Source organism: Neomonachus schauinslandi, chromosome 10 (genome assembly GCF_002201575.2).
Source record: "Neomonachus schauinslandi chromosome 10, ASM220157v2, whole genome shotgun sequence".
Lineage (NCBI taxonomy): Eukaryota > Metazoa > Chordata > Mammalia > Carnivora > Phocidae > Neomonachus > Neomonachus schauinslandi.
The window spans coordinates 114,808,071-114,827,385 of NC_058412.1; the positions used below are offsets into that span (position 1 = coordinate 114,808,071).

Sequence of the window (19,315 nt, forward strand, 5' to 3'; positions counted from 1 at the left end):
CAGCCCGGCCCTCACCTCGCGCCGCCCGAGCCCCGGGTCTCCAGAATCCCAGCGCCGGCGTCTGCGCTCCGCTGGTCAGCGTAACGACGCCGGGAGGGGCTGGCGTCGTGACCTCACCGCGCGCTGGCCCCGCCTCCCGGCCGCCGCGGCGCAGCTTCAGATCCCGGGGGCGGGCCCGACAGACCCGACCCCACCCACCAGCCGCCGGCCAATGCCGCTCCAACGTCCCGGGCCCCGCCCCGCACACAGCCCGGGGACACGAACGACTCTGCCGGATGCTTCCCACACCAACTGAAGCTACTGAGGGAAGTTGTTTTGAGGATGTCCAGGGCACCTGGCAGCCAGGCCAGCGACCTCCGTCCACCTCGGTCCAAGAAGACAAGACCGCCGTATAGCCAGGTGCCTCAGACCCCTCACAGGTCTTCATACCGGCCCAGAGGAGAGCTGGAACAGATTCTCATCCCTTTAAGCCCAGAAGTATGAGGCTTAAGTGTGTGGAAAATGCGAGAACTACAGTAGAGCTTCCTCCTCTTGCCCTGGGAGGAAGCCACCCATCCTGATCATGGGGGTTGGAGGGTGGGAGATTGTGAAACTGACGTGTGTGTGTGCATCCTACCCACTTTCCCCCAGAACAATGCTAGGGAAGGAGGGTTGCAGGCAGAGGCCCCCAAACAACACATTCAAGAATAGCCAGAGGCAGCTGCCCTTTAATGGGGGGTGGTGGTGGTACAGCAAACAGAGCAGTCAGTCAGGAGCCCTTAAGGCCTGACAGACAGCACAACATGGCAGATTTTTGCAGTAACTGTAGATTCAGGAGATGGGCACAGGTGAAACGCTGGGCATCCAGCCACTCAGTCCCAGTGAGCTCTCTGCCAACTCCCTGCCAGCATCCAAAACAGACTGGGTGGGGCATGGAGGGAGCCAAAGTCCAGAGCCAGGAGCCCACAGAACAGCATGGAAGGTGACTCAGGTGAGGCTAGGGAGAGAAGAAGGAACAGTCAGTAGGGTGCTTCTCAGAGCACACCTCACCCTTTATTCTTAAGATGTCTGCCTCCACCCTTACCCCTTTGTTCCAGCTCAGCCCTGAAGAGCCACACTCAGAGCCCCCCACCCCCAGATTACACTGCTTCCTTGAGTCACAATCCAGTCTAGAACTCTCAGTGCTTAAAAACTAAAAGTAACTCCTTCCCCACTCAACTCAAATTTATTCAAACTTATCCATCATAAACCAGAACCTCAGAAGTCAAGTCCAACAAACATCAGAGAAGGGAGTAAGGGGATTCAAAAGAGAAGGGACACGCCCAGACCACAAATCCCCCAGTGGCAGGAATAGGGCCAGAACATTCTTCCTGGAGGTAATAATTATGTGTACAATTGTAAAACTAGAAAACATATTTCTAATCACCTACCTGACCCCATCATCATGAGCTCTCATGGGCACCTCGAATCAATGGGTTCAAAACCAAAGGAGCCAATGAGTTTTGGCTCTTCCTTTCTAATACCCACTTCTTTACCTTATCTAACTGCATGAGCTAGGACCACCAGAGGCTGACCCGTGCTGGGGACTGTGGGCAATTCTGCCTGACTTTAAGAGCAGTTTCTAAAGTTTCACCATTAAATACAACATTTGCTGTAGTTTTTTAGTAGGTACCAATTATCAGGTTGCAGAAATTTCTTTCTGTTCTTAGGCTGCTAAGAGGTTTTATTTTATTTTTTTTAAAGATTTTATTTATTTGAGACAGAGAGAATGAGAGAGAGAGAGAGCACATGAGAGGGGGGAGGGTCAGAGGGAGAAGCAGGCTCCCTGCCGAGCAGGGAGCCCGATGCGGGACTCGATCCAGGGACTCCAGGATCATGACCTGAGCCGAAGGCAGTCGCTCAACCAACTGAGCCACCCAGGCGCCCTGCTAAGAGGTTTTAAAATTTTGTTCTTTAATTAAATGATTGTGTACATACTGTCTTCTTTGTAAGAGTCTATGTTCCACAAGGGCAGGGAGGGTGTATTTTACTCATCACCATCATGACTGACATAGTAGACGTTCAAAAAAAAAGTTATTGAACAAATGACAAAACCACTGGTACCACTTTCCCATTCAGATCCTTTCAACTGCTCTCCCAATGCTGATTCCCCATCAGAATCACCCAGAGAAACTTATTAAAATAAACCACACATGGTTGGGTCTCACTCCAGACCGAGGCAATCAGTAAGTGAGGGGTGATGCCAGGAATCTACATTAACAAGCAGCTCAACAGAGACTAAAGGTCAAAATCACAGGCCTACAAAACTTCTTGATGTGGGCATTCAGGGTCTTTGACACTCCGGCAATGCAACCTTTCCCCCTCACACTCGCCTTACTTTCCCTTCTCGGGGTCTGTCTGAAGTGCTCCACCCCTCCCACCCCCCTCCATCTCTGCATATTCAAATACCTACTCATTCCCCCGGGGTCCAGACTAAATGATGTGTCCTCCACAAAACCTTCCTGGATACCAGAGTGTCTCACTGGAGCTTCCTGAGACACTTAGGGAACAGGGCTCAATGCACATCAGGTGAATGAATGAATGAAGAAGGGAGAATGAAGGGTAATTTTGCCTGTTGTAAGCAGGGGCTCTGTTATTGAGTGCTTGCTCTACTATGGGGTTCCTATCCTCATAAAGACTCCTGTGATACTTGGGGGGTGGCCTGCCTTGAGAAGAACCCTCCATGGGAAGGGTGAATATCCACACCTGCTGCTCTTCCAGAGCCTCACACCCCAGACTCTCCAGGGTTAGGGTCCAAGAACCCACTTCTCTCTTAAATCCATAAAAATCCAGATGACTGTGATTCTGATGCAACCCCACCCCCAACAAGCCCCTTAGGGTCTCCTCAGTTCCTAAGAGCAGCTTCCCCTCCTTCGCTCTGTAAACAGCTTTTTATCTCAGGCTCTCGGCTGCTGGCTGGGGACATGGACACACAAGCAGCCACAGACAACAGAACAACATGGTGAGAAAATAAGATGGCCCAGAGGGAAGCTTTGCGGAGCTGAGCCTTCAGAGACAGCGATAAGCAGATATTCAGGCAATGCTTGCTGGCTGTGCCCTGTGACCCCTCAGCAGCGCTGAAGGTGTGCCCTCCCACACGAGGAGAACCCACCGGTATGAACGCAGTGTGGCTCCCATTCTAGGTGGCTTCTCCTTCCCCTTCCCTCCAAAGGCAGAAGAGAGGCCCACACACCTGTCGATGAGGGAATCCCGCATGCTGGTAGCAATGGTGCTCGGCTGGGCTTCGTTCAGCTTGAAGACACTCTCCACCACTGACAGCTCTGTGCTGGTTGTGTCCAGGCCACAGAAGGCACACCAGTCGTTCACCACCATTCCCGCGGCAATCACCTCACTGCCTCGGTTCACAGTGCCCGCCTGCCAAGGGATGGCTCAGTGTGGATCATGGCACCAACAGCCAAAGTCTTGCTGCTCCCCGATGAGGAGGTTCCCCAAACCCTGCTCTCTGCCCTGCAAACCCAACTGCAAACTGTGACGGGTAATAACTCCGATCCCTAACACTGGGCAAAGGATCTGCCTCAGCAGGAGGTGGAGGTCTGAGAAAGGAACGCTTACCACAAGGGGGACCTGAAGAAGAGAGGACAGCTCATCTTGGTCTTCGATTGAAGTCTTGGGATGTACCAGGCCTCCCTGATTGCTGAAGACAGAGTAGCTTCCTACTAGCACCTGGTCAGCCACTGTCTGTCTGAAGACTTCCACCCTGAGCACATCAGCCAGGATTTCTTCTGTTTCCTGTTAGCCAAAGGCACGGTACTCAGCCCAGAACTTGCAGGTCAAGGAACCCAGGGCCCTCCATGCCCAGAACCACCCAGGGCTTGGCTCCCTAGGCCCCTCATTCCTCTGCTATGTAGCTGCATATGGAAGCTTCGCACAGAAAAAGGAGGGAGTAGAGCTTGGAGCAGAGTCTAGACCAGCTACGGAGCCCCTAATATCTGTGCATGCCCTGAGCAGACAGACTGGTCTCCACATCACTCTCTTCCCTCTAACCCACACTCAAGAGTTCAACTGTCAATTATCCCTCCTGGCGTTGGTTGCAGAACAGGATGGGTCCATCTCCCTGATTCTGAAGGATTAATACCCTCCTCAGCTTCTTTCTTGCACTGACCACACCATGGAAGGCCTCTATTGCCACTATCCAATGAATGCCTGTCACGAGAGAGCCCAAGTATAAAGAGAAAACACAAGAGACACCCCTAAGTCCTGCCTGATAGGCAAGAACAGTGACTAACCACTGACTAGGCTGGTCTGTGACTCCTGGGCCAAATCGGGCTACTTTACCCTGTCCAGGTCTGGGTGGACCAAAGCCACATAGTCGTTGCACGTGGTGACATTGCCCAGGGCTGAGAGCCGCTCCTCCACCCGCCGGATCTGCACTGAGTCTGGGAGGCAGTTGCGAATGTGCTGCAGTTCCTGGTCCGTGGTGTTGTTGGGCACCAGGAGACCATGTCTGTTCCCTAGAGAGACCCAAATTAGGAGGTGGGGCAAGATGCCTGTGAAGCTCAGGGGGCTGAAGACACAATCCAGCCCGGTTAGCTTCCCCAGGAAAGGTTTAGGCCCAAACCCAGCCCACCAACCTACTGATCCATGCAACACCCAGGGGGACCAGGAGTCCCACTGGGTAGGCCAGAGATAGCCCAGGAATCTATCCCAACACACCCCGTCCACTCTGCCATCATCAACCCTGGGGGACCAGGACTAGCAAGAGGAACTCTTGGCGTTAGTTGTGTATTTTGCCACTTAAAAACTGAGGTAACACTACACACCAGAAGGCTAAAATTTTTAAAAGAATGCCGATACCACGTGTCAGCAAAGATATATGGAACAACCAATAGGAGTGTAAATTGGTCAACCACTTCAGATAATTATCTGGCATCACCTGCTACATATATTCACATACCCTGTGACCCAAGCATTCTTCTCCTAGGTATTATATATCCAAAAGAAACATGTCCATGTGTTCACTGAAAGAGCAACACTATTCATAATAGAACTAACCAGGGACGCCTGGGTGGCTCAGTTGGTTAAGCAACTGCCTTTGGCTCAGGTCATAATCCCAGGACCCTGGGATTCAGCCCCACATCTGGCTCCTTGCTCAGCAGGGAGCCTGCTTCTCCCTCTCCCTCTACTTGCTACTCCTCCTGCTTGTGCTCTCTCTCTCTGTGTGTCAAATAAATAAATAAAAATTCTTTTTTTTTTTTTAAAGATTTTATTTATTTGAGACAGAGAGAATGAGAGAGAGAGAGCACATGAGAGGGGAGAGGGTCAGAGGGAGAAGCAGGCTCCCTGCCGAGCAGGGAGCCCGATGCGGGACTCGATCCAGGGACTCCAGGATCATGACCTGAACCGAAGGCAGTCGCTCAACCAACTGAGCCACCCAGGCGCCCAATAAATAAAAATTCTTAAAAAAAACAAACAAACAAAAGAACGAACCAAAAACTACCCAAATGCCTACTGTCAACACAATGGTTGAATATACTGTGGTATATACTTACACCAAATGCAATAAGAATGAACAAACTACAATTACATTGTGACAACAATAACTAAATCTCCGCCTACCACTGCAAGAACACAATTCTGAACTTCTGAACTCTGGGAGGTACACACATTATTAAAAAACCACCCAGCATCAAGTCCAAAGGTCATGAGTAGGGATGAGAGTGTTTGGCCTGAATAAGAAAATCCTCAGAGGCCAAGGTCATCAGGCTTATGATAAAAAAATAAAAGAACAAACTCCTATATGGCTCCAATAAACAGAACTAGCAAGAAGGGGTGATAGTAAAGAAATAAGGGGTGACAGTGAGACAGATCCAGCTCCAAGAAAAGACCAATGGCCAGACTCAACAGTGATGGGAAGTAGGGGCGTAGGATGGGGATGCCACTCAGAGACATGGTAAAGGGGATTTACGATTTAAATGGACAACTGAATAGGATGACCCAGAATCTTAGCTTGTCATTTTGTAGTGGCAGAACTGGATCCTCAGAAAGAGGAAGCAACATGCCCAGAGTCAGTAGCAAGGGAGAGATGACATTTCAGTGTTCCCTCACACTAGGTGTGGAACCTGGTGAGACACTTGGGCTCTTTGGATCTTAGCTTCATCATTAGTCAGGTTAGGCAATAATGCCTACCCACCAGTATCTGGGTGAAGAAGGAAAGAAATCAAGTGTAAGAGTGAAAGCACTAAATGTTATTTGTTATTCTATGATCCCGAAGCCTTCGCCAGTGTCAGATCTGCTGACACTTTAACTGGATCTGGCCCAGGCCTGAGAGATTCTCTAGTCTCTGGACATAGTGGATGAAAGCCTGGAAATCCCAGGGTCAGTCGGGGTTCCCTCCAAGGCTACAATTAAAGGCTCTGGGCGGCTCCACTCCCTCACTCCGCGTCTTCCACCCGGCTTACCCACACACATGCGCCCGATGATGCGGCAGCCGGCGATGGACGCGTGCACCACAGGGATGGTATCGGCGAGCTCACCCTCGAACACACTGTAGGAACACGGATTCAGTGGTTACGGGGCTGAGGGGCGTGAGCCCTCACTCTGACAGAGCCCCCGACTCCCAGTACCCTCCCCGCCATCCAGCCACCCCACTGCCCGAGGGCCCCGGGGCTCCCGCCGCACCTGTAGAAGTTCTCCGACCCTCCGATGGCCACTAGGCAGTAGGTGTTGGTGAGTTTGGCAAAGCAGCCGATCTCACAGTTGTTCTCGAAAGACGCTCGGACCGCCATGAGGCCTAAGGCCTGCGGGACCGGGAGTTCAGGGCCCGAGGATCCTCTACCGGCCCTGGGTCCGGGTTCGCCGGCCTCGGCCCCTCTGGCCCCGCTGCGACCACGCCCCTCTCGGCCCCTCAAATCTCGGGTCCCGCCCACTGGGCCTCTCTAGACTCTCTAGCCCCGAATCCTCCGGCTCCTACCACTAACGATGAGGGGAGCCCGGACCTGTCCCTTCCGGTATCCCTCCACACAGCCTCACCAATCGACCGCAACCTTCGCACGCGGCGAAGGCTTCTACTCGGCCCTAAGTAGGTTTCCGTTTCCGCCTCCGCCCAGGGAGACTTCCGGGAGCGCTCGGCGCACTCCGCCACGCAGGCGGCCACCGTAGCTCCACCCTCTGGCGGACTCCGTGGTTGCAAGTGGTCCGGTCCGGATCCCACCTGGCCCCGCCCCAAGCATGCTCTCATTCATCCATCCATCCATCCGTCCGTCCGTCCGTCCGTCCGTCCGTCCATCCATCCATCCATCCATTCATCCATCCGTCCGTCCGTCCGTCCGTCCGTCCGTCCGTCCATCCATTCATCCATCCATCCATCCATCCATCCATCCATCCATCAATCCATCCATCCATTCATTCATTCAGGAGCTTTTTAGGAGATACAATTGCCCGAGACCTGTGGCTGGTTGGATGCGAGGCATAAGAGAGGAGGAGCCAGGGATGTCTCGCAGAGACACGAAGAATTGATGATGGAGGTATTTACTGAAGTAAAGCCTAAGGAGGAAGAGCAGGAGTGAGGAAGGTGACAGGCCGAGCGTGAGGTGCGAGACAGACGTCCAGGCCAGATCTGGAGCCCAGGGGAGAGTGAAGGACTGAGATTTGGGGCTGAAGCCTGGGGTGGATGAAGTCACCCATGGAGGCGTCCAGTGGGGAGAAATGAGACCAGGACAAAGGCTGGAGAAGGAGGCGTGGCCAGAGAAGTAGAAGAAACCAGGCTGAAGAAGGTATTGGAGAGAGGCGAGGGTGGATGAAACCACGTCTTAGGGAGGGTCCAGATGGGCAACCGTGTGGGTCCTGACTGGCTGCCACTGTGTGCCCCTTGCATGTGCTTGATCACTCAGTCAGCAGCCACTTCCTGCCCCCGAGATAAATGGTGGCAATCAAGGGACCTGATCTCATGGATGAGAGGAACTTGATCTACATTTTGTAGAATCCACAAAAGCCCCAGGGCCTCTAAGAATGTCACAATGAGGGTAAAGGGGGCCTGGAGCCCCTGTCCTACCCCCCCCCCGGCCAGCCCCCAGCCCTTCTGCAGCCATCCACTCTCCCTCAGAGAGCCCTCCATAATTGGACTGAATGGTGCCCTTTCCCAGCCCTCAACATGCAGTTCCATAACTCCACCTTTCTCAGAATACACCAGGCTGCTGCTGGGTCATAGCATGTCTGCCTTTATTGATTTGTATCGTGACAACTGTCCCAGGCAGGTGGTGAGGTCCAGAAAAGGATGTAGAACCTGTCAAAGCCTGTGCTTCCAGGGACACTCAGCAAAATGATGTGTGTGCGTGCGTGCGTGCGTCAGAGTCTGAGTATCCATGCCCTCTACATCCTCCCCAGCTCATCTCAGACGCACTCCTCCAGTCCTCCCCCTGGCCTCTCTTCATCTGCTTCCTTCTACCAGAAATTCCTCTTTCCTCCATCTGTCCAATCCTCCCCATCCTTCAACGCCTGGCTCGAAGGCTGCCTCCTTTGAAACTGCTCACCACTCCACCATCACCACCACTCTCTGCCCTTCCTTCTCCACCATCCTGTCACTAATTAGCCTTTAGTTAGATATAGTTCTGTCTTGCCCCCCAATGGTTTATGCATTTATTCCTTGTCTCCCAGGACTGAGTCTGATTCACTTGTCAGCCCTATGGTATGCTCAGTACAGGGCCAGGTACACAGCTTAGGTCAAAGAAGATACTGGTTGGTGTGTGCATGGCTCTGTGTGTGTGTGTATGTGTGTGTGTGGTTATGTGCATATTTATCATCTGTGGATCCTGAGGGGTCTACAGTGTGCACTGAATGCATATATTTTGTGTAGCCATTCATTTAGCCATATAACATTTATTGAGTACCTATAACTAGAATTCTGGGTGTTTGGGTTTATCACATGGACCTCTGTGTACTTACTGTGTGTCTATGGGTGTGCAGTTTGTGGATGTGAACCCTGTTGGTGTATTGTGTAGGCATTTGGGGCATCTCTGTGATGTGCATATTTTGTGTGCATGGGGACATGTGAACTGTTGATAATAGTGTACCCTGTGCAAAAACACAATCTTAAGAGTCAGAGACATGGGTTTGGGCCCTAGCTCTGCCATTGACTTGGATCTGATTCCAAGCAAGCCATCAAATTCTGGGCCTCAGCTTCCACATTTATAAAATAGGGAAGATAATATCTATGACCTTAGAAATGTATACCTACTAGAGGTCTATCTTGTAGGATATTGTGAGGATGAAGGATGAGAATTAACCAGTGTGAAGTGCACAGCACAGTGGCAAATGGCAGGTACTATGGGTTCCATTTCTCTGTGTGTGTGTGTGTATGTGTGTGTGTGTGCATAAACAATCCTGAGCCCAGCGAGTGTCTAACCTGGGCTTCTGGACACCCTCTGCTCCCCATGCAGCCCCTGCTGGAGCACCCCAGAGTCTGGAACCTAGGTAAATCTAGAGTCTCAGTAGATGGAAGAGGGACACGTCCCTGCTGGGAGCAGGACTAGGACTCAAAGCGGCTTCGGAGCAGCTTGAACTTGGACTTGCTGTACTTAGTGATGAGGTCCAGTTTGCTGTGGCCCAGGGTCAGCCGCTTCTCATCCCCAAACAGGCCATTGTTACTGCCATTGAGATGTCCCCCTGGGGGGCCCCCAGGGAGGCCAGGCTCAGGTCCTTGCCTGGCACCCTGCAATTGATGATACTTGGTGATGAGGTCCAGCTTGCTGTGGCCCAGGGTCAGCCGCTTCTCATCCCCAGAGCCCACTCCAGCCTTTTGAGCAGGGCTTGGTCTGGGGAGACCATTGGGCCCAGGCCCCTCGCCCCGAAATGGGCCAAACTTTGTGATGAGGTCCAGCTGGCTGTGGCCCAGGGTCCGTCGTCGCTCATCTTGACGCTGCTTGCCAGCCCTGGCTGAGGAGCTGGCTTCAGGGGGCACTCTGGAGCCCCCAGCCTTGGGGTATTGTACCAGGAGGTCCAGTTGGCTGTGGTTTGAGGGCAGCCTCTTGTCCTCTGGGGTTCGATTGCCAGGTCTGGGGGAACCTGACTCAGGGGTACCCCCAGCACCCGGGGTCTGGGGCAGGAGATCCAACTGGTTGTATCTCTGGTTTGGGGACAACTTCCTGTCCTCTGGAGCCTGCTCTCCAGGCCAGAGGGAGCCCGAGTTGGGGTTAACCCCAGAATCAGGGCTTCCAGCTTCTCTGGCTCTGGGGAAGGGGACCAGGAGATCCAACTGGCTATGGCTCTGACTCAGAGACACCTTCTTCTCCTCCACTGCCTCCAGGGCTGTTCCAGGTGCCCAGCGACTTCGTTGGGGGCTACACTCCTGGCTTCCCAGGAGCCCATTCTCTGGGAGCCGGGACAGGGCTACAGCATTGGCAGAGGGGGGAAGGGGGCTTTGGCGAGCAAGCAGAAGCGACCCCACTGCTAGGGTCAGGGGGCTGGCACCATTGTGATTGAGGGCAGGAGAGGACTGGGACCATGGGGACGCGCCCAGCTGGCCTAGATTGGACCTGTAGGGCCCTAGCAGGGAGCCATGGTTCGGGTCTGACAGCTGGCGCTGCAGGGAGGGCTGGCCACTGGCCTCGCGGTGGGCAGGGCCGAGGGATGAGGACCCCATACGCATGTCACTGCAGCCACCACCTCCCGGCGGAGCGAGGTAAGAGGAGTGGCCCATGAGAGGTGAGCGTTTGATGCTGCTGAAGCTGATGCTGGAGGGTGAGGAGGATGTGGGGCTTGGCACACGGGGCCTGAAGCCCAGGGCCGCTGGCGGGGGCCACAGTGCCCTGGGAGATACGGGATCCTCGCCGCTGCAGAAGCCCTCCACAGGCCGAGACTCTGCATACAGACAGCGGAACTCCCGGTCAAAGTCTTCCACGATGCGGCCTCTCAGCTGCAGCACCATGCTAGTGTGGGCCTGGCTGCAAAGCCAGGTGAAGCTGGGGGCAGAAGGTCAGGGTCAGAAGGCAAAGTGCAGGAGCCTGGGGCTAGGCAGGGGTCACAACCAGGGGGGCATATCAAGACAACTCCACCACCTTGAGGACCCAAATGAGGGGGGAGGGGTGCAGAGCTCTGACTTCAGAGTCTGTGCTAATCCAAGCTCAGCTTAGAGGACTTGGGCCCATGGTTTCCCATCTCAGGGCCTCAACCCGCCCGTCTGTAAAATGGACTGGGGGCAAGATTCCCTGAAGTCTCCAGTTCTGAGGGGCAACAGTCATTTTCTATGCCAAAGGCATTCAAGCAATCCTTCCACAGAATGAGCTCCTCCAGGGCCCAGCCTGGGGCTGTCTTGCTCCCCACACCATCCCCGGCGCCCTGCACAATGCCTGGCACGCGGTAGCTGCTCAGTCCACGCTGGAAGGGCCGGGTGGAGGGAGGCCAGTTCAAGCTGCCAGATCCCCGGTGCCCTCACCAGCCGGTAGCACAGTCCCCGGCCCCTTTCTGCCCTGTTCCACACGCTCACCTGTAGCTGCCTGCCACCACCTGTTCGCAGTCGATGACAACAAACTTCTCCAGGGCCTGCCCCGCGAAGCGACGGCCTGCCTTGCTGCAGTATGTGTCCCCACACGTGCTCCGCACACGCATATTCTGGACCAAGGACGGAGGGGGGTTGGGTGGTGACCCTGAGAGAATGGGGCTCAAGCCCTATCCAAATCCCATGCAGTCTCGAACCTTAAACACCTAAGGGAACTCAGTCGCCCACTCCCCTGGACCCCCAATGCTTACTGACCACCCCACTGACTCTTCTGCCCTCCCCAACTCCCTACTCCATCCCCTGGTTACTGCCCCTGCCCCCCACTGACCGGCAGGTGCCCCCCATTGAGGTCCATCTTGTAGCACATCTCCAGGAAGTGCCTGAGGTGCTCCTGAGCCAGAAGCAGGTAGACGGGGACACCACGCCGGCTCGAGGCCTCCATGAGGTCACACAGAAGCTCCATGTCAGTGAATACATCCATCACCACAGCCACCACCTGGGGGATGTAGGGGAATCTCAGCCCTGCCCAGAACATTGCCCAGCCCAGGGCTAGGAGCGGGGGTCCCAGGAAAAGAGAACTGGGCTTAATATCGGGAGGCCGGAGCCTGGGAGAACATCTGGACTGGAAGGGCTTTTAGCAACAACCTAGCTCAGGGGTTCTTAACTTAGACACAGGGAGGTTCCTCTGTCTTGAATGCCCAGAATATGTTTGAAAGTTTCTGTGTGCATATTTTTGAGGATAGAGTGTTTATCTGTCATGAGCTTCTCAAAGATATCTGTGGGGAGACTGAGGCCCAGAGTAGGGGAGTCAGCAGCAGAACCCAGACCCCGATTCCCAGTGCAGGCCCTCACTCTCCCACTATAGCCCCAGGCCTAGCTCTGTTGGAGTTTCCCTCCTCAAGAATTAGAGCTGCAAGCCATGGGTATTGGGATCCTCAAGCCCTTTGCCAGACCTGCCTCAGTTTCCCTGTGAAGCTGCAGAGGTCTGGCGTGGTATCCTTTACCCACAGACTCCCTCAATTCCCTCACGCTAGGGGGGACCAAGTTTTCTGCCCAGTTGTGGGGCTGGGGCGTGTGGTCTCCTCCTACAATGGACTGCCTCAGAGAAGCCCTGAAAAACCCCTTGCACCATCAAGCCCCCAGCTGCCCCTTCTTCCCATTGTGTATATGTGCTGGGAGACCAGGTCTTGTCGTCCAGGCTGAGAGGCAAGAGGTGCAAGGCAAAGCGCCCCAGTGCTGGAACCAGACAGAATGGGGTTCGAATCTGCACTCTGCTACTTCCTAGTGATGCAGCCTTGGGCGAGTTGCTTTACCTCTGCGGGCCTCAATCTCCTCATCTGTTAAATGGGGACAATGATAGCTATATGTCATAGTTCTGGGGGTTAGATGTGAAAATACTCCACACACGACAGGCGCTCAATAAATGTTCCCTTCCTCCTGCCTGCTCAGCAAACAAGGACGTGGCCCACAGGAAAAGGAAGCACTTCCCAAGGTCACTCTGAGAGTGAGTGGCAGCCCAGAGTAGAAGCATGGCTCCTGGCCCAGAGGCGGGGGGGGGGGGGGAGGGGGGGGAGGGGGGGGAGGGGGGGGGGGGGGCCCCGTTGGGCCGGGCCGGGGCGGGGGGGGGGGGAAGGTCAGGCAGGGAAGATCAAAGGGGCAGGAGTAACGACAGCAAAGCCACCTCACTAATAACCCCATTCCCAGTGCCAATCAGGCCTGGCCCTCCCCTGCCTGGGGCACGGACAGGTTTGCTAGGGAGGCTCTGGAGGTATCCGTGAGATCCCAGCATGTTGGCTCCTGATCTCTGCAGCAGGCACCCTCTGGGCCACTCCCCCAGACAAAGACAGAGTCTAACTCACCTCAAATCCTTCCTGGGGTCATCTGATCCATTCCCCTGCCTCCTGAGTCAGAGATCAGAGCTCAGGAGTGAAGCTATGTTAGCCTGTGGCTGGAGACTTCCCAGGTACCGACCACCTGTACCAGCTCTTCTGCTTCTCTTTCTCCCGAGCCCCTGCTCCCCATCCCTGAGCCCAGAAGCCTCCATTCCTCTTTCCTTTTGGTACAAAACTGAAAGCCCAGCCCTCCAATGCCATACTGAGGCCCAGGTACCAGCGCCCCTTCCCTGCTTCAGGCCCAGCTGGAGATGCAGTGGGTGAAGGGTGAGATGCACCTGGGGATATGCACCAGGAGGCAGGGCCGAGCCTGGGCCCAGGGCCTGAGTCAGGACCCCTTCCTCTCCCCCTGAACTCTATTTCACCAGCTGACTGGACCTCCCTGAGCAAGTTCCAGCCCCTCTCTGGCCTCAGTTTCCTCCTCTGTAGGTCAAGGCAGTAACTCAAATGTTCACCAAGGTTGGAATTCTTAGTTTGGGATCATAAACCTTTTTGAGAATCTGATGAAAGCCATGGAGCCTCTCCCAAGAAAGATGCAGAGGATCCCTCCCAGCAATATGCACAATTTTGTATGCATTTCCAGAATGTTTGTGGACTAATGTTCTTGAGTGCCAAGGGGTTACCACGGTAAATAAAACACACTCAGAGGTTCTAGTCCCAATGCCGCCCCTAAGCTGCTGTATGGTCTTGGTTTGGTCCCTTTCCCTCCCTGGGTCTCAGTTTCCACATCTGTGAAATGAATGTCTGAAGAGATAAGGCCCTTACCGTGTGGGCCTGGCTGAAGAGAAAACGCAGAAGGTCCTTGATGTTCTTGGCCTTGTCTCGCTGGAAGTAGACCACAGCCTGGGTGGGGCTGAAGCCCGTGGCCTGTGGAACCTCAGGCCAGCCCAAGTCCAGGTCCGGAGGGTCTATGTCAGAGGCCATGGGGAAGTAAGTGCCCGAGGTGACTTCAGAGAGCAGGCTGAGGCGGTCAGGCCCTGAGGCTTCCGGCCCCTGGGCCTCGCTGAGCTCAGGGCCCCCATGCACATGGCTGGTCATGTAGTCCATGTCCAGAGTGCTCAGGAAGGGCAGCTCCCGCTCCTCGGAGATGACCTGCAGGTAGGCAGCTTCGCCCCGCTCCAGGAGGGCGTCGGCTGCCAGCCGGGCAGCCTCACTGTGCTGGAGCACCAGCGGTGAGGCCTCCCGCCACCACGGCCGCTTCAGCTCCTCCACCCGGCCCCGCAGGGCTCCCGCCATGCCCTGGGCTCCCAAGTCCCCAGGCCCTAGGCTTCCGAACATGCCTGCCCACCTGGCTGCCCTCAGCCTCCAGCAGGCTCCATGGCCTGCACCCTGGGGCTGCACCCTTGCTCTCAACCAAGAGAACCACCACCTGCCCGCCCGCCCTGTGTGTGCCAGGGCCCCCGACCTGTTGCCACCCTAAGTCAGAGCCATGCTCCGCCCCATTGCCCCCGGCCTCTAGAACTTGTCAGGTCAGCCTCACCTGTCTGCCTGCTGTTGAGACTCGCTCGCCCAGGGAAATGGCGATGCCAGGCCCTTAGCACACACTCCTGCCCACCCCCACCCTGGCCCCACCCCAGCATCATCTGCCCCATCCCCATCAGGCTCCTAGTAAGTTTCCTCCAAACCCTGACCTTCCAGAGCCCCCAGGGAGGTTAGATTATGGTCCAGAGGGACTCAGGCCTGCTCAGGGACACACACGCACACACGCACACACACACACACATATGCACATACACACCAGGGTGGATAAATGACTCAAGACATGGAGATAAAGGCGTGAACACACAAGCAGACAGGCTGACACACGGACATAGAGTATAGGCTGACATAAGCAGACCACACATTTTGATCAAACTCATGTAAACAGGCCCAAATGCTAATTCAGAGACTAGCCATAACCCCAAAGCATGGTGGATAACCCAAGCCTTGACACACCTGCACACAGGCCCTAAATAAGAACAGAACAGAATGTCACACAGAACTGTCAACGTCAACACCTGTCTGTCCCCCATCCGGGCCTCTCTGCTCCCATAATGGCTCTGCCACTCTCTACCTCCATAACTGTGACACTCGCAGTCCCCTGTCCAACCCCCACTCTGGTTCTGAGCCCATCCTCCAAGGATCTAGAGTAGTGACTTTCACCCTAGGCCCTGGGGATAGCTGGGAAATGTTAAAAGGCAGATCCCCAGGCTCCACCCATCTGAGATTCAAATCCAGAAAGTCTGAGTAAGTTTCTGGAGCTTGCTTTTTATACGCATCCCGGCGCCCCTGGGGCAGTGAGCCCAGGCCCACACCTGAGAAATGCTGTTGCCAGATGGCTATGTTTCCAACACCCTCCACTCCAGGGATGCTCTTGACCTGGTGTGGGCCACACCACAGCCTTCCTCCCCAGCTCAGAGGAGGAAGAAAGTTTTCAGAGGATGGAGGGCACCTTCAAGGTTAGGAGGCAAACAGAGCAGGCAGGTTTCTGTTCTCTGCCCCCAACAAAGGCCAGAATCCCAGAGTCCTCAGTAGCCTGAGTAAGAGGCTTTGCTCTGGAGAAGAGGGGTCAGCAGATGGCAGTTAGTTAGGGAGACAGGCCAGGCAGACGTGGTCACCACAGTGCACAGTACCAGCTTGAGGTGTCCCCCTTCTAAGGAGGAACGAACTCTGATGAGGACGGCCTGGAGAGCAGACCGAACGCCGTGTCTCACAACCTTGTATAATACTGATTGCACTTGCTTTATCTGGTCTGTGATCATGTTCAGACCAGACATAGGTCCTATGTCCACAGAGCTTCACACAGGGCCTAACACATTCATGGCAGGGGGCAGAGGGATTTAGGGGTTCCCGTGTCGAGCTGGGCCCTGGGACCAAAGAGGAATGGGGCTGGGGCTTTGTCTTTGAGGAACCAGAAGGGAGGAGCCCAGAGGTCAGGGTAAGGCCAGGAGGTGAAATGCTGGGCCATTCCATCACATTCTGGGGGCAGGGGCAGCAACTGGAGTACCAGGTGCTCTAAGGAGGCCCTTCCCTAGGGGAAGGGAGGCTGCGTGAGGGGCAGGAGGTTGAGTAAGCGAGCCAGACCGTGGGAGGGTAATGAGCTGTGGGGGTATCCAAGGAGGCAGGGCCTTCATTAGGGCCTTATCTCCAGATTTGTTTAGGGGGAGAACCAGGGCCTTATCTGGGTTGGAGAAGTGCTCCTGGGAGGGGAGGCAGCCCATTTCTGTGTTGCTGAGTTCCTGTGTTTATCCCTCAGTGTTTACACCATCTATCTGATGATACATATTTTTGGCTATCTTTTTAAAAATTATTTTTAATTGTGGCAAGATACATATAACATAAAGTTTACCATCTTAACTATTTTTAAATATACAGTTCAGTAGCATTCAGAACATTCATGTTGTTGTGCAACCATCACCACCATCCATCTCCAGAACTTTTTCATCTTCCCCAGTCAAAACTCTGTACCCTTAATTAAACACCAATTCCCCATTCCTTCCTCTCCCCCAGCCTCTGGTAACCACCACTCTACTTTCTGACTCTATAAATAGGACCACTCTGAGCATCTCATCTAAGTGGAATCAAACAGTATTCGTCTTTTTGTGACTGGCATATTTCACTTAGCATAATGTCCTCCAGGTTCACCCATGTTGGAGCAGAAGTCAGAATTTCCTTCTTTTTCAAGGCTGAATAATATTCCGTTGTGTGTATATACCACACTGTTTATCCATTCCCCCACTGATGGACACTTGGGTTGTTTCCACCTTTTGGCTATTGTGAATAATGCTGCTTAAACGTGGGTGTACAAATTTGGCTCTAGATTTTTGTATACTTCCTTCCATGACCACATTTGTATTCGATTCTCTCTCTCTCTCTCTCTTTTTTTAAGATTTTATTTATTTGAGAGAGAGCACGAGTGAGGGGAAGGGACAGAGAGAGGGACAAGCAGACTCCCCACTGAGCAGGGAGCCTGGCATGGGACATGGGCTCGATCCCAGGACCCTGAGATCACGACCTGAGCCGCAGGCAGACACTTAACTGACTGAGCCACCCAGGCACCCTCCTCCTTTTTTTTAAGTAAGCTCTACACCCAGTGTGGGACTTGAACTCACAACCCTGAGGTCAGGAGTCACATGTTCTACCGACTGAGCCAGCCAGGCACCCCTAGATTCTATTCTTGTAAGTAACAAAAAAAAAAACAAACAAGAAAACACTGAATATTGATAATTTCATATGGCTCAACTCATCTACACATGCCCACGAATAACCATACCTGTGCATGTATGTACGTGTACCTACCATCTGTGATGTTTGTATGTCTGCTTGGCTGTCTTTATATAGTCGTATGTCAGTGTGTGTTTACCTGTGTACGCATGTGTGTATGTATCCTTGTGTGCATGTCTGGGTGCAGATCTATTTGTGTGCATGAGTGTCTGGGCAGCAGTGGGGGTCTTTGACCCTAAACTCTGGAGTGTGGTACTGGGTGTGTGCACAGGGAGCTCAACTGAGAGAGGCAGGGATGAGCAGACTGAATTGAAGTGAAAAGGGCCCCAAGGTGTCCCTGACATCCTGATCATGGAAGCGTGCAAATCAAATCAAATTCCCCAGATGGCAAGACTGGCCGTCCTTCCTCTGGGCTGAATGGGTAAAGGGCAATGGGAGGGGAGACAGGTGCATCCTGGCCTTGGGGCTGGGCCTCGGGGTGGAGACCCAGCACGATAGGAGCCTACAGACAGCAAAGCCCAGCCCCTGGCGGCAGTGTGTTGTCACAGGCCCCTTAATAACTGTCATTAAAAGGACAAAAAATATTGTCATGTCCAGGAGATGCCTGGCATCATTCTGCCATCCTGGGGGCCATTTAGCTCTGTCTGTTGTCTCTTGTAAGCCATGTGGCGCCTGGACAGGTGATTGTCCTGTGGGGCTGGTAGGAGCAGAGGGTGGGCTGTAAGCGCCTCAGTTGCAGGCTGTTCCAATGTCGACACTGCTGGGCCGGGGGGCTAATATTCCTGGGACGAGCAGCCAGGGATAGGAGGAGAGCCAGGGTGCGCCCAGATCCCTTGAATCCAGATGAAGTGACGTGCGAGCTAGAGACACAGGAACACGCGGTGAGGGCTCCCCGAGCTGGATATTAAAGGATGAGAAAGGCTTGAAGATGTGCAGAATGACAAGCAGGGCATTCCCAGGAGGAGGACATGAGGGGCGGGGGCATGGCTGCGAAGGAAGATGGGGGCTGTGGCGCACGGGAAGAGCTGTGGGAAAGGCCATCGGAAGCCACCCTCGGAAGCGGGCCTTGCTAAGTTGCTGGCTCTCTGTACAGACAGTGGCGCAAGGTTGGCAAGATTCCTAGAGCTGTGTTTTAGGATAATTTACGAAGCAGCCCCCCAAGGGGAGAGTGGCCCGAAGCACCAGACTCCCAGAAACAACCCAGATGGGTGTGGTTCTGTGTTCTTGAGCACCACACAGGCCTTCAGGAGGCCCCACTGCCTCTGGCATTTAATGGGTAAATTGAACAATCACAACTCTGAGTCACAGTGGCTTAATCTGTAAAATGGGACCAACATCACCTCCTTCATCAGGTTTTTGGGAGGAATAAATGGGCTATTCTATGGCAAGTGCTGAGAGGAGGAGGAGCTCAGTACATGCTAGATTCTAGAGCTTTCTCAGGCCGTGAAAGGGCGGGGGCTTGGTGGAGGCCTGAAGACAAATGCAGCCGCAACCAGAGGAGCTCCCTTCATCAGTCTCCACCCTTTCTAGGCCAAAGGCTGGCTCTGAATGTGAACATGGCCCTCTGGCTGTGTCAGTGGAGTGTGGCTCAGAGATTTGGCCTCTTATTCCAGCTCATAGGAGGCAAGGTCCTCTCCTCACTCTCCATGCACAGATGAGCCTTCTGGCAGGCAGATCACAGGAATGAGAATCTGGGCATTCTATCTCAGAAGGGTGGCTGTGTCTGGGGCCTAGACTGCACACACTGGGA

At 54.1% G+C, this 19,315-nt stretch overlaps 3 protein-coding genes across 6 annotated transcripts in view; all 3 read right to left on the minus strand.

Moving 5' to 3' along the window:
* Window positions 1-86, minus strand: part of MMP24OS (MMP24 opposite strand) — a 32,033-nt gene extending 31,947 nt beyond the window's left edge. For all 4 annotated transcript variants that reach the window (XM_044918645.1, XR_006540810.1, XR_006540811.1 and 1 more), the window contains exon 1: window positions 16-86. The gene's annotated coding sequence lies outside the window, so the exon portion shown is untranslated. The remainder of the gene's footprint in view (window positions 1-15) is intronic.
* A 593-nt stretch (window positions 87-679) lies between these two features.
* EIF6 (eukaryotic translation initiation factor 6) lies at window positions 680-7,017 on the minus strand. Its single transcript, XM_044918893.1, has 7 exons — window positions 6,975-7,017; window positions 6,658-6,776; window positions 6,438-6,523; window positions 4,315-4,490; window positions 3,592-3,768; window positions 3,212-3,393; window positions 680-976 (listed from the first exon to the last, which is right to left on the minus strand). Exons 2-7 carry the CDS (start codon window positions 6,762-6,764, stop codon window positions 967-969), a joined length of 738 nt encoding a protein of 245 aa, XP_044774828.1. The 5' UTR covers window positions 6,765-6,776; window positions 6,975-7,017; the 3' UTR covers window positions 680-966.
* Window positions 7,018-8,183: 1,166 nt separating this feature from the next.
* FAM83C (family with sequence similarity 83 member C) lies at window positions 8,184-14,809 on the minus strand. Its single transcript, XM_021689062.1, has 4 exons — window positions 14,128-14,809; window positions 11,799-11,966; window positions 11,459-11,583; window positions 8,184-10,934 (listed from the first exon to the last, which is right to left on the minus strand). The coding sequence occupies exons 1-4, from the start codon at window positions 14,638-14,640 to the stop codon at window positions 9,503-9,505; spliced, it is 2,238 nt and encodes a 745-aa protein (XP_021544737.1). The 5' UTR covers window positions 14,641-14,809; the 3' UTR covers window positions 8,184-9,502.
* Between the last annotated feature and the right edge of the window lie 4,506 nt (window positions 14,810-19,315).

Excerpts from the sequence above, each read along its gene's own strand:
- EIF6 (XM_044918893.1), bottom strand. The coding sequence starts at position 6,764 with ATGGCGGTCCGAGCGTCTTTCGAGAACAACTGTGAGATCGGCTGCTTT. Across the intron at positions 6,524-6,657 it reads GGGTCGGAGAACTTCTACAG|TGTGTTCGAGGGTGAGCTCG; the intron begins GTGCGGCGGGAG and ends GTGTTCCTACAG. Across the intron at positions 4,491-6,437 it reads CATCGGGCGCATGTGTGTGG|GGAACAGACATGGTCTCCTG; the intron begins GTAAGCCGGGTG and ends GGGTCTCTCTAG.
- FAM83C (XM_021689062.1), bottom strand. The coding sequence starts at position 14,640 with ATGTTCGGAAGCCTAGGGCCTGGGGACTTGGGAGCCCAGGGCATGGCG. Across the intron at positions 11,584-11,798 it reads TCAATGGGGGGCACCTGCCG|AATATGCGTGTGCGGAGCAC; the intron begins GTCAGTGGGGGG and ends TCCTTGGTCCAG. Across the intron at positions 10,935-11,458 it reads GTGGTGGCAGGCAGCTACAG|CTTCACCTGGCTTTGCAGCC; the intron begins GTGAGCGTGTGG and ends TTCTGCCCCCAG.